The 13,937-nt window shown below is 38.4% G+C and overlaps 1 protein-coding gene across 1 annotated transcript in view; it reads right to left on the bottom strand.

Moving 5' to 3' along the window:
- tcerg1l.L (transcription elongation regulator 1 like L homeolog) overlaps positions 1-13,692 on the bottom strand; it is a 104,339-nt gene extending 90,647 nt beyond the window's left edge. Inside the window, exons 1-2 of the mRNA XM_041568612.1 lie at positions 13,237-13,692; positions 3,764-3,928 (exon numbers count right to left, since the gene is read on the bottom strand). Coding sequence (XP_041424546.1) covers positions 3,764-3,928; positions 13,237-13,500 — 429 coding nt within the window. The 5' untranslated portion in view covers positions 13,501-13,692. The remainder of the gene's footprint in view (positions 1-3,763; positions 3,929-13,236) is intronic.
- Positions 13,693-13,937: the final 245 nt, after the last annotated feature.

Below are 13,937 nucleotides of genomic sequence, written 5' to 3'. Positions count from 1 at the left end.
CGACTTCGATATTCGAAGTCGAAGGATTTTAATTCCCAGTCGAATATCAAGGGTTAATTAACCCTCGATATTCGACCCTTGATGAATTTGCCCCTAAATCAACTTTTAATATGATGTTTGCAATTGGCTTTAATGTGTTATTATATGTGTTTTTTGAGTTATTCATCTTTTTATTCAGCATCTCTCCAATTTGCAATGTGGTTTCTAGCATCCATACTACCCTAGCAACTATGCATTGATTTGAATGAGAGACTGGAATATGAATAGGAGAGGCCTGAATAGAAAGACGAGTAATGAAAAGTTGCAATAGTACATTTTAAGCCTTACAAAGCATTTGTTTTTTTAGATGGGGTTGTTTTTTTTAGCAGGAAAGAGTGAGAAGAAGAAGGCAAACAATGCAATAACTATAATAAAAGAAAAACTGAAGTCCAATTGATAAGTTGCTTACAGTTATCCATTCTAGAACATACTAAAAGTTAATTTAAAGGTGAACCACTCCTTTAAGAATGTGTGTTCATTTATAAAAACTCAAATTTTAAAAACACAATCACGTAAAAATGTTAAACAACTCGAATGCAGTAAAATCCCATTCTACCCATCATTTTCAATGAGTCTGCCAAATTTTAACCTAACCATCAAAACTAAATGTAAAAATTAGCTTACATTTTTCTTATACAAATGCCACTGACTTCTACATGAACCCGCCAAGTTTGAGATGACAAGTTTTTATGTGTATACAAAATCTTGAGCTTTCGTAAACTCAAATTCTAATTCACGATTTTTGCCAAAAGAAAACCTGAACAAACTCAAATAAAATTTTTGATAAATGCCCCCATATTGTAGATGAGCAAATATCTATATAAATAGAGGATATGATTAGAATTATTCACTTCACCAAGTTTTAAATCTTTTAATTTTTCGTAGTTTCTAGGTATGGCGTGCATTCTTTGAAAAGTGACTTATTTACACTCTAAAAGGACAGCCCCAGCATTTAAATCTGTCAGATCTGGTATGAGTTTGTTCTCCTAGACCTATATCTGTTTTGCATTCTTTCCCAAATTATGTGACCTTTACAGGTATAGATTTGGTTTTGAATCATCTTTTGGCTCAGCATACATTTCTACTGTATCTGCGGGAGACTTTGATAAACACTTAATGTTCTTGGAGCCTTTTAATGGCTGCCTTCCCAAGACACATTTAATGGTAGACTGCAGGGCACCAATGCCAAAGAAATCACAGTGATATGTACAGGCAAATGTACATTAAAATACTTTTTTTAATATGTAAGTACAACGTTAAAATGCATTAATAACACAAATGGTGTAAAAAAAATAACTAAATTATATACAGTTGCATTCATTAAGTACCACAAGCAGAATGAGGTCCCTACCCAACAAAGCTTACAATTTTAGCTGGAATGTAGCTTAATGTCGTTTTTTGGACAATTATTAGCAAAAAAAAATCTAGTAACCTCTAAAAGTCTGAATGGCTTAAAAAACTTCACAATTATTTGTCAAAGTTTTTGTATTTGAGTTTTTTTGTGTTTTTTATACTTAAATCTCAAATTTTTAGACATTTAGGGGGTTAATTATCAAAGTCCGAATTTATCTCAATATTTTCTGAAAAAAACTCCGACCAAACCCGCACAGGTTTTTGGGCTTATTTATTAATACACTTTCCTGAAATTTTGTGTACGGGAAAAAATCCGAAAAATCAAGATTTTTTAGGATTTTTAATCCGATTTTCAAGATTTATTCGGATTTTTCACCTGAAAATTTTGCCCAAAAACTCCGAAAACTTCAGTGTATTGCCAAAAACCCAGCACACTTCAAAAAATTATTGGGACTTCTCCCAATGACTTATTTGCAACCTCGACAGATCTGAGATATTGGATTTTCAGATTCTGACTTTTCCCATCCTCGGGGTTTAATAAATTCCGAAAAATTTGTGATTTTTCTTTTAAAAGTCAGATTTTATTTTTATTTTTTTATTTTTCGTGAATTTGGCTTTCGGAGTTTAGTAAATAACCCCCTTAGAGAAAAAAAAGAAATCTGAATGTTAGTAAATAGGCCCCCATAGTTCTATATAACATATGTTGTAGTTGTTGTTGTTAAACTATGTTCTGTGCACTCGACATTCAGGCTTAAATCCTTTACTTGATTTATTTTTAAATTGCATAGTCCTTAAAAGTACAGATGTAGAAGGTGTAGAATATATTGTCTTTTTTTTGTGGCACTGTCATGTTTGATATCATTGACTGCTTCTTAAACAAGATACTTCAGTTCTATAAGAGGATTTGGGACTGCCTTATGACTGTATTTACCATGATACTGAGTGACTTCAATAACATATCACTGATACTGTTAGAGATAAAAAAAAAAAACGAACATCTTATTTATAATAAGACCTTTTTTGCAAGGTATTTTCTGCAGAACATAAGTGGACTGCCATTGATTTTCTCCCCCTGAACATGCTGCCTCTGAGCAAGACAACATTTCAAAAGCTGTATGTGGAGCCATCAGAAACTGAAATTGCTTTGCTATTAGAACTGCACATTATAAATGCTTCCCATTTTGCTGTTGTACAGTATTATCGCCACCCCAATGTGTGTCTGTGGGAAGGGAAGAGAAGCATATGTTTATTTTTGTACCTCTCTTTTTTGTGTGTGTGTGTTTACTATAAAATGACTGACTGCATAAATTAAATTCAGCTTTGATATTATACCTAAATAAAGACATTACTTATTATTTGTACATGTATGGGATAAAACCCCCCAAAAAAACATGATCCAGAAAGCTCTAGATTACAGGAAGTCCATCTCCCATAGACTCAATTTTATCCAAATATTCCACATTTTTAAAAATGATTTCTTTTTGCTCTGTAATAATAAAACTGCAGCTTGTACTTGATCCAAACTAAGATATAATTAATCTTTATAGGTAGTGATGGGCGAATTTGGGGCGTTTTGCTTCGCCAGAAAAGTCGCGAAACAACGCCGGTGTCCCTTATTCAGAAAACACAAGGTCCCGAGTATTCTGGATAACAGATGCCCATTCCAGTATTAATTCCTATGGCAGGGAATTAAATTGCATGATTGAACAATATCATTTTGCAGTTGAAAAATGTATAAACAACTAAGAAAATTCTAAGGAATGCAGCATTTACAGTATTAGTTTAAAGGGAATCTAAACATAAATAATGAAACAAACGCTTTATATTATTTTCTATTTGCATTGATTTGTGAAATATTGGCAGTTTTAGTCTGGAAATACCAGGGTTTTGACTCTACAGCTCAATATAACAGTCAGGGGCCTATTTATCAAGCTGTTTAAACGTCTATCATGTTTAAAAAAAATGGAGTTTACCATTACTGGTGAGGTTGCCCAGAGAAACCAATCAGCAATTAAATTTCAATAGTTAGAAAACAAAAGCAAATATCCTGATCAATGCTTCATTACACTTTTTACCTAGCATGATAAATAGATCCCTAAGAATGTGAGTAATCCTTACTGGATCTTAGCTGCCTTTATAGTCAGTTAACCACAGGGTCACTGATATTTGTTCAAAGAGAGCTGTTGAGTTGAGCTCAAAGCCTGGTATAACAGTTTCAAACTGCTAATATATAAAAAACCACAAAAAATAGAAAATGATTGTGCATTGCTAAAAGTTCTCAGATGGGCACTTGGAGTAAAAGGCTAAATCATGTAATTTTTGGAGGGTTTGAAACCCTTTAAGTATGTAACCATTTTCCATAAACACGTACCTCCTGGAGACTTCTTGTTACCTTGCAACGGGGCATTTTCTTTTTGACCCAACACTTCCCAGCATGCTGAGGAACAGCAGATCTGTACACATGGGGGTAGAGGGGAATTAGTTCGACTCTTGATGTTGGGGAAAATCCAAAAGCAGGAGAAGGAGCGCCTACCCACTGAAATAAGAAACATAGAAAATAATTTGATAAAAGACTGTAAATGGACAGACCGCACACCCTGATAATTAAACCAGTGAATTCTATACTATAAGACAGAATAAGGAAAATGTTATCCATCTTTCTTAAAGATAAAGATTAAAACATTACATGCCCGACATGGAGAGAGCAGAAAGAACATTTCAGAAGTAACAAAATCTGGTTAGTGAGACCTAGCCAAGAAAATAGAAGCAACAACCATATACTGTATATATTCATTATTGCTTAAAAGGCAATACAGGTATTGGACCTGTAATCCAGAATGCTCAGGAACTGGGGTTTTCCGGATAAAGGATCTCTCTGTAATTTGGATCTTCATACCGTGTCTACTAGAAAATCATGTTTAAATAAACCCAACAGGCTGGTTTTGCAACCAATAAGAATGAATTATATCTTAGTTTGGATCAAGTACAAGCTACTGTTTTAAATGGAAATCATTTAAAAAATTTGGATTATTTGGATAAAATTGAGTCTATAGGAGCTTTCTGGATAATGGGTTTCCTGATAATGGATTCTCATACCTCAATCAAAAATATCATATGTTATAAATATGAGTTCCCATACACATACTAACAATTTACATACTATTCAATAATAACATAGGTTACTGGTTAAGAAGGTTACTGGTTGAATTAAGGAATGTTGGCCTAGAACATAGTATTTGTACCTGGATAGAGAACTGGCTAAAAGATAGACTACAAAGAGTGGTGGTAAATGGAACATTTTCTAATAGGACCAGTGTTGTTAGTGGAGTACCACAGGGCTCTGTACTAGGTCCCTTGCTTTTCAACTTGTTTATTAATGACCTGGAGGTGGGCATTGAAAGTACTGTTTCTATTTTTGCAGATGATACTAAATTGTGCAGAACTATAGGTTCCATGCAGGATGCTGCCACTTTGCAGAGTGATTTGTCTAAATTGGAAAACTGGGCAGCAAACTGGAAAATGAGGTTCAATGTTGATAAATGCAGGTTATGCACTTTGGTACAAATACTATTAATGACACTAAATGGCAGTGTGTTGGGAGTTTCCTTAAATGAGAAGGTTTTTGGGGTTTTTGTAGATAACAAGTTGTCTAATTCTGGGCAGTGTCATTCTGTGGCTACTAAAGCAAATAAAGTTCTGTCTTGCATAAAAAAGGGCATTAACTCAAGGGATGAAAACATAATTCTGCCTCTTTATAGGTCCCTGGTGAGGCCTCATCTGGAGTATGCAGTGCAGTTTTGGACTCCAGTCCTTAAGAGGGATATAAATGAGCTGGAGAGAGTGCAGAGACTAAGTGCAACTAAACTGGTTAGAGGGATGGAAGACTTAAATTATGAAGGGAGACTGTCAAGGTTGGGGTTGTTTTCTCAGGAAAAAAGGCGCTTGCGAGGGGACATGATTACACTGTACAAGTACATTAGAGGACATTATAGACAAATAGCAGGGGACCTTTTTACCCATAAAGTGGATCACCGTACCAGAGGCCTCCCCTTCAGACTAGAAGAAAAGAACTTTCATTTGAAGCAACGTAGGGGGTTCTTCACAGTCAGGACAGTGAGGTTGTGGAATGCACTGCCGGGTGATGTTGTGATGCTGATTCAGTTAATGACTATAAGAATGGCTTGGATGATTTTTTGGACAGACATAATATCAAAGGCTATTGTGATACTAAACTCTATAGTTAGTATAGGTATGGGTAAATAGAATTTGTGTGAAAGTAGGGAGGGGTGTGTGTATGGATGCTGGGTTTTCATTTAAGGGGTTGAACTTGATGGACTTTGTCTTTTTTCAACCCAATTTAACTATGTAACTAACTATGTAACATGAAATAATCCATTTTCTTTTCACATGTACAGGTATGGGACCTGTTATCCAGAATGCCAAGGACCTGGGGTTTTACCAATAATGGATTATTCCATAATGTGGATCTTCATACCTTAAGTCTACTAGAAAATCATGTAAATATGAAATAAACCAAATAGGCTGGGTTTTCTCCAATAAGTATTAATTATATCTTAGTTGGGATCAAGTACAAGCTACTGTTTTATTATTACAGAGAAAAGGGAAATAATTTTTAAAAATCTGAATTATTTGATTAAAATGGAGTCTATGGGAGATGGCCGTTCCGTAATTCGGAGCTTATTGAATAATGAATTTCAGATAATAGACCCCTATCTGTTCTTCTGTCCCTCCTAAAAGAGGGACTTAATCTGAGATCTTGTTGTGAGAACAGATCTTGTAATATTATTAGTGATGGGTGAATTTATTCGCCAGGTGCAAATTCGCTGCAAATTCTCACGATTCACCTTCGGCGAATAAATTCACGAAACCGCCAGCGTAAAAATAAATGGATGCTGGCATCAGAAACGGACGCTGGCGTTTCAAGAATATTTCGCCGTTTCGCAAATTTCGCGGGAAATTCGCAAATTTTTGGGGGAAGCAAAACGCACCAAATTCACCCATCACTAAATATTATATATATTTCTTGAAATATATCTGTATCTCATAAGCCATGACTATAGTCATTCGTTTTACAAAACCCCAGCTTAGATTGGGCATGTTGTTTAAAAAGAAGGTCTGTGTGGTGATGAGCGAAAAAAATTAACCATAATTAGATTCAATGCAAACGTTTACGTTTCGTCAGTGGTGAAATTTTTCAGAAAATCGCGTAAAAATTTAGCCATGCAGCTTGTTTTGCCTAGTGCAAGAACAACAAAAATTGCCGCGCACGACAAACGTAAACATCATTTTACCTTCCCCTATCCTTTCACATCAGCCAACTGGATCTGAGCCCTCCCACTGTCTATATAAGGAGGTGCAGAGGCGGCCATTACTGTTGGTTGTCAAAGAGTAAGAGATAAGAGTGTTGTTTGTCTTATTTAGCTAGAGTAGGTGTTTGTGGAGCTGGCTGTTTGAGTCAATGCAAGTGGGAGTTGTGGATTTCAGTTTACTGCTTTCCCTCTTCTGCTTTCCCGCTCAACTGTGAGACCCAATAGCCCTTGTTAGGGCTACATTTGTTGTTGGGGTTGGAGGTGAGGATGGGATAGGGAGGAAGGGTGGGATAGGGAGGAAGGGTGAGATAGGGAGGAAGGGTGAGATAGGGAGGAAGGGTGGGATAGGGAGGAAGGCTGAGATAGGGAGGAAGGGTGAGATAGGGTGGGATAGGGAGGAAGGGTGAGATAGGGAGGAAGGGTGGGATAGGGAGGAAGGCTGAGATAGGGAGGAAGGCTGAGATAGGGAGGAAGGGTGGGATAGGGAGGAAGGCTGAGATAGGGAGGAAGGGTGAGATAGGGTGAGATAGGGAGGAAGGGTGAGATAGGGAGGAAGGGTGGGATAGGGAGGAAGGCTGAGATAGGGAGGAAGGGTGAGATAGGGTGGGATAAGGAGGAAGGGTGGGATAGGGAGGAAGGGTAGTAGAGGCAGTGGTGCTGGCTATGGGCATGCTGCACCTGCTATCCCACAAGAGCCCAGCACAGCCCAGTCTGGGCTATGTAAAGTAGTAGCTGCAACAGCAGCAGCAGGCGGCATTATGTGGCAGTGGGACAACTGGCACCCGCTGGACTGCCTCCACTTCACAACCTATCAAGTCGCAGCATGCAGAGGCAGTGGTAGACTAGCTCACCCAGGATAACTCATCTGCTGCAGACACAAATAAGCGACAGGACACGCCACTTGTCAGCTCAGTGCTGGGGGACACCCCATCCCCTTATTATTTGATCCTGAGATGGACTTTTGGACTCTGATGATGAGGAGGTCATGGCACAGCCCAGAACATTAGCAGTAGGGGATGTTAGGCAGGTTTCCCTAATGGCAGGGCAGCAGGCTGCTGGTGTTAAGGCAGATGCCATCATACTGGATGCGGATGTGGATGTTACGTACAATGCAGGGTCTGGGGGAGGATTTTGAGGATGACATGGCCTGGGTGCCGGCTCAGGAGGATGACAGCAGTAGTTTAGGGGGGAAACAGTGTGTTGTTGTTGTCGATGATGATGATGATGATGATGATGAAGAGCCGGCCCCACAGAGGCAAAAACCAACCACTGCTAGGGGGGACAGGCAATGTGACAGCACTGCACCTGGGTCCAAAGGCTCTGGGCATACAGGTGGGGATCAACAGTCTTTGGATCACCAGTCCTCCACAGCAGGAAAGGTGGTGGCCCGCACTTCAGCAGTTTGGGCATTTTTCAAGTGCCAGACAAAGGACCAGTTGGTAGCAGTGTGCCAGCTTTGCCAGCAGAAAGTTCATAGGGGGCAGCCAGGGTCACATATGGAAACATCAGCTTTAAGTTCCCATATGAAATGTCACCACAGGAAGACGTGGGAGCAGCACCAAAGTAGCAGGGCACCGGGGGTCAGTGGTGTTTCCTGTCCACCTCCTCCCATTCCTCAGGAAAGAGGTGCTAGCTCTCCATGCCTTGGAAGGGAAGAGGATTCAGAGGCTCACAGTTGGAGGCAGCCACTGTATAGCTCTGCCTCTTCTGCAGTCCCCTTTGACTCCTCCTTCTCACTGCCAACTTCTGCGCTGCCCCTGTCCTGCCAGATTTCCCTCCCCCAGTTCCTCGGTCACAAGGCACCTCTCTCTCCCAGCCACCCCCAAGTGTAGAGGCTCAATGCCTGCCTCAAAGCCAAAGTGCAGCTGCTGCCCTATCAGCAGGTTGGCACAGCCCCTTTCAACAGCTTATGTTTTTCACTGCCCCTAACTGGCCATTATTTTGCCAGGAAGGCTGTCCCTGCCCTGCAGGGGGTGGAGAATGTGTCCCTTTTGCTGGATCATGCTGTCAGCAGCAGGGTGCACTGTACACCGCACACGTGGACCAAGGCATGGGCAGGAGTGGTACATATCTTATAATACACATTGTGTCACCCAGATGAGTGCTGGGGAGGGTGCAAGCAGTTGGCCAGCTTAAATATATTGCAATATATGGACAAACAATCCCTGTTTTGTTTAAAGGGTCAGGCATTTTTCAGTAGCAGTATGCACAAAATGTCTCTAAATTACAGAAAGATCCCTTATCCAGAAAACCTCAGGTCTAGAGCATTCTGCATAATAGGTCCCATACCTGTATATGTATATCATACATCACTGTGCAATTTAAAAATAATGAAATTGAATCATATCTCTTTAAATACTACATATGGTTACAACTCCATCATCCTTCAACTCTTTCAGAGGCATAGTTCATAAAATCTATGGCCCTGGCTCTAAAGAACCAGCAACATCTTTTTTTTACATTTTACTGGCAGCGATGATATGCAAAGAGTTAATGCATAAAACGGTTATAAAGACGAAAGACAAAATGTAAAAAAAGTTGGGTGATAGTTTCTTTCACATATGCAAATGGAAACCAAGGTAAGTAGTGATGGGCAAACAAATTCGGCAGGCGCGAATTTGCGGCAAATTTCGACGTTTAGCCGTCAGCGAATAAATTCGCAAAACTGCTGTGAAAGTTTGCAAGTGGCAAAAAATTTTGAACGCGCACTGGAAAAGTCGATCTCGTCAAAATCATCGCACGTTGGTTGACGCCCATTGACTTTAATGCCAGCGTCAAAATTAACGAGAACGTCAGAACTTACACATGCGTCCGCCATTTTGCGATTTTCGCAGGAAATTCGTGAATTTTTTGGCGAATCGAAACTAGACATATTTGCCCATTACTACAGGTAAGTCAAATTGAAAAGATCGGAAATAAAACCAGGAATAAAAAAAAAATAATGATCACTTATTAATATTATACTAGTAACATAACATCTTTAAAGAGATACTGTACGTCATTCACATAGGTCCCTGCCCCAGTGGAGCTTACAATATAAGGTCTCCATCATTAAAGACATTTCAAAGGAAACAAAAAAGCAAAAAGTTGACCTAATCTCAAGTCCCAACATGCCTGAGCATAAAAAAATTGTACATAAAAATACTGTATATTGTATATTTTTGCTTATAACACTGTATTCCTCATTATAATTCAGAATTTTGACTATTTCTCCTCTACTGACTGGTGCTTCTATTTCTATAGCGGCACTCTCCTTCAGCTCAGAGACAGAACGTAAAGCAAGGCTACACACTAAAGGGGTTGTTTTACCTTTCAGTTAACTTTTAGTATGATGTATACCAGTGATCCCCAACCAGTAGCTCGCGAGCAACATGTTGCTCTCCAACCCCTTGGATGTTGCTCTCTGTGTCCTCAAAGCAGAAGCTTATTTTTGAATTCCAGGCTTGGAAGCAAGTTTTAATTGCATAAAAACTAAGTATAGTACCAAGTAGATCCTCTTGTAGGCTGCCAGTCCACACAGGAGCTACCAAAGAGCCAATCACAGCCCTTATTTTGCACCCCAAGGGACTATTTTATGCTTGTGTTGCTCTCCAACTCTTTTTACATTTGAATGTGGCTCACGGGTAAAAAAAGGTTGGGGACCCCTGATGTAGACAGTGATGTACTGAGATAACTTGCCATTGGTTTTCGTTTGTTGTCATTTATGGTTTTTGAGTTATTTCACTTTTTATTCAGCAGCTCTCCAGTTGCTAGTGTCCAAATGTCCCTAGCAACCGTGCATTGATTTGAATAAGAGACTGGAATATGAACAGGAGAGGCCTGTATAGAAAGATGATGAGTAAATAAAAAGTAACAATAACAATAAATTTGTACATTTATGGGCAGATTTATCAAGGGTCGAATTTCAACGTGGTGAAATTCAAATAAAAAAAGACCAACTGGAATTTATTTAAAAAAAAAAATCAAATTTTTTAACTTCAAGTGAATAGCCTGTATTCGATCGAATTCGATTCAAAGTATTTAAAAAAAAAACGTTGTTTTTCAGAGTCCACCAAATGACTTCAAACAGGTTCTAGGAGGTCCCCCATAGGCTAAAACAGCAATTCGTCAGGTTTTAGATGGCAAATAGTCAAAGTCGAATTTTTAAAGAGACAGTACATGATAAATTTTGATATTCGAATTTTCAATTTTTTTTAAAATTCGAATCGAATTTGGACTATTCCCTAGTCGAAGTACACTAAAATTAGCTTGAAATTTGAATTTAAAAATTTAATTTTTCAATTCAACCCTTGATAAATCTGCCCCTTAGAGAACATTTGTTTTTTAGATGGGGTCAGTGTCCCCCATTTGAAAGCTGGGAAGATTCAGAAGAAGAAGGCAAAGAACTCAAAATCTATGAAAAAATAAACACCGATTGAAAAGTTGCTTAGAAATGGTCAATCTATAACGTGCTAAAAGTTAACTTAAAGGTGAACCAACCCTTTAAATCATCTATTAACTCATCAGTGATATAAATATACAATGATCTGATTTGTAAAAGCAAAATTTATATAATAGATGGCAATAAGTAATGACCACACGAAAGACTGTATGCAGTACAGGTATGGGACCTGTTTTCCAGAATGATCGGGACCTGGGCTTTTCCAGATACCAGATCTTTCTGTAATTTGGATCTTCATACCTAAAGTCTACTAGAAAATCATGTAAACATTAAATAAACCCAATAAGCTGCTATTGCTTCCAATAAGGATTAATTGCATCTTAGTTGGGATCAAGTACAAAGTATTGTTTTATTATTACAGAGAAAAGGGAAATAATTTTTATAAATTTCGATTATTCTATTATAATGGAGTGTATGGGAGATGGCTTTCCGTAATTTGGAGCTTTCTGAATAACAGGTTCTCATACCTGTATATAAATGTAGTTAAACAAAAGCTGCTTTGTTCATTCTTTCCGTTCTGATTTACTTGGTAGCAAGAAGCAATGTAACAAATAAAGGCACTGACAGTCATATTGGTAACAGAAACCTCCAGTAGTGCCTAAACGATGCTGCCTATCTGAAGATTGATTTAGAAACCTTAATAATATTAAAGCCTTCAAAACAGTAAGAAAAAGAAAAGATTTTGATTTTAAATAAGGAAAAGTAATAGTTTATTTATTTTATGCAAAAGAAAACCTTAGTAGTGGCTCCATCTAGTGTCATTTTCCTATAATAACACCCCCATAGACTATGGTGTAAAAATAAAGGCACTTTATTCACACTTTTTTTTTATAAAAACCATCATTTTCCAAATCCAATGTGTGGATGAGTTCCCTTTCTTCTCAGGGTTTCCATCTGAAACTAGTTCTAAAACTAGAAGCCTGAATGGTTTTATTTTGTACAAAAAAAACATTTCAATGACAATTTGGAGAGTGAGTTTTTTGACGAATACCTCTGCACCTTGAAACGAATATGAAAACGATATCAGATCCCCCTAAGATGAACCTTCAACTGCATACTTCATGGAGTCAGTAATTTCTTTCTGAAATCATAAATCAGTTCGGCAGGGGGTTAATAATAACCCTTTCTGTGCCAGTGATGTAAACTTTATGAATATTTAGCATGTATGGTGCAGGGTTTTCTTATGCAATCCTCATACTCAAATGTATATATATATATATATATATATACATATATATATATATATATATATATATAGCGAGGAATTACGGCACTCAGGATTTGTTGGGCAAAAACAAAAAGGTTCTTTATTAAGCTCAACGTTTCGAGCCCATGCAGGGCTCTTCTTTTTATTTATTTATTTTTTTGTTATGTGCTCCTGACGAAAAGCCCTGTGTGGGCTCGAAACGTTGAGCTGAATAAAGAACCTTTTTGTTTTTGCCAAACAAATCCTAAGTGTGCCGTAATTCCTTGCGTGCTGTATACAATTTTCTTACGCGCACCTGGGTATCAACAAGGTTAATGGTGTGCACCACTACATCCAGTATATATATATATATATATATATATATGTATATATATATATAGACATCCAGTATATATATATATATATATATATATATATATATATATATATATATATATATATATATAGACAAATACAAGAGTCCTCTGCACTCAACCCATTATCAATATATATATATATATATCTCAAGGCTACTGCAAACAATGGTAGTTCAGCCACATATCCTCCCAGAAGTTCCAAAATATAGATAAATAGATGCTGTTTATTTCTTCAGAGTCTGTTTTTACTTAATCGATGTTTCGATCCACCTCTGGGATATAGATGGTCTAAGTATCTCATCCAAATCGGTGCTAATTTTAAGCATAGTGCATTGACTGCACACATTGATAGGAAGAAATAAGATGAAACACGACCTATTCTAAAACTTCTGCAGGTATACAGATATAGACTGCACCATATCATAGTCAGTAGGTGATCCCACCAGCTATGGTTCCCATTGATCTGAATGGTGTCTCAGTAACATGCAAATTTAGAGTCAGGGAATTTACCTGCCCGCTTGCCAGATGAATGTGATGCACAGCAGGGTCTGGTGCAGAGGGAACAGACATCAAAGGCAGGAAAGGATCACAGGCAACTTGCCATGCAGGTACCCCCTGTAGCAAAGGTGATGGGTGAGAAAGAATAAAAGGAGGGGGCACGGCACCTATCCGGAAAACGCCAGGTGTATCAGGGATCACACAAATCCAGGGAGGTGGTTCTGCATTCACTGGCCAGAAAAAAGGCTGCCGCTTGATTCTTGAAATAGGGAGCATCCTACATCTTATACATCAAAACTGCTGGAATATTTGGCCTCCCACAGACTGTGGCTGGACGTGGGGAGCTTCCCTTTCCCCTGCAACAGAGATCTCCAGTAGTGCCTGTGCTTCTAGCATCCAAATGACAGTTTGAGCAGGAGTCCTGCATGCCGCTCTGCTGCTGCGAATGGAAAAAAGTGCAGAATGAGAATTCACTGCTCAGTAGCAAAGGCAGGCAGTCTCCTCCCTCCTCATCTCACTTAGCAATGCTCTATCCCTCCCCTGCTGCCCTGCTAGCTCATCATACCTACTGATGTGCCTCTCACATCATGTACACTAAACCTCAGCTTCCCCAGATAAAAAGACATTCCATCAATTATGTATTTGCCTTTCAATCACCCCATTGTTCTATATCACCTGAACAAAGTGAAATCCCTTTTGAACTTTTTCCATTT

The sequence above is a fragment of the Xenopus laevis genome, chromosome 7L (genome assembly GCF_017654675.1).
Source record: "Xenopus laevis strain J_2021 chromosome 7L, Xenopus_laevis_v10.1, whole genome shotgun sequence".
Classification (NCBI taxonomy): domain Eukaryota; kingdom Metazoa; phylum Chordata; class Amphibia; order Anura; family Pipidae; genus Xenopus; species Xenopus laevis.
Note: the sequence above shows the minus strand (reverse complement) of the source record. Positions and strands in the feature narration are given on the sequence as shown.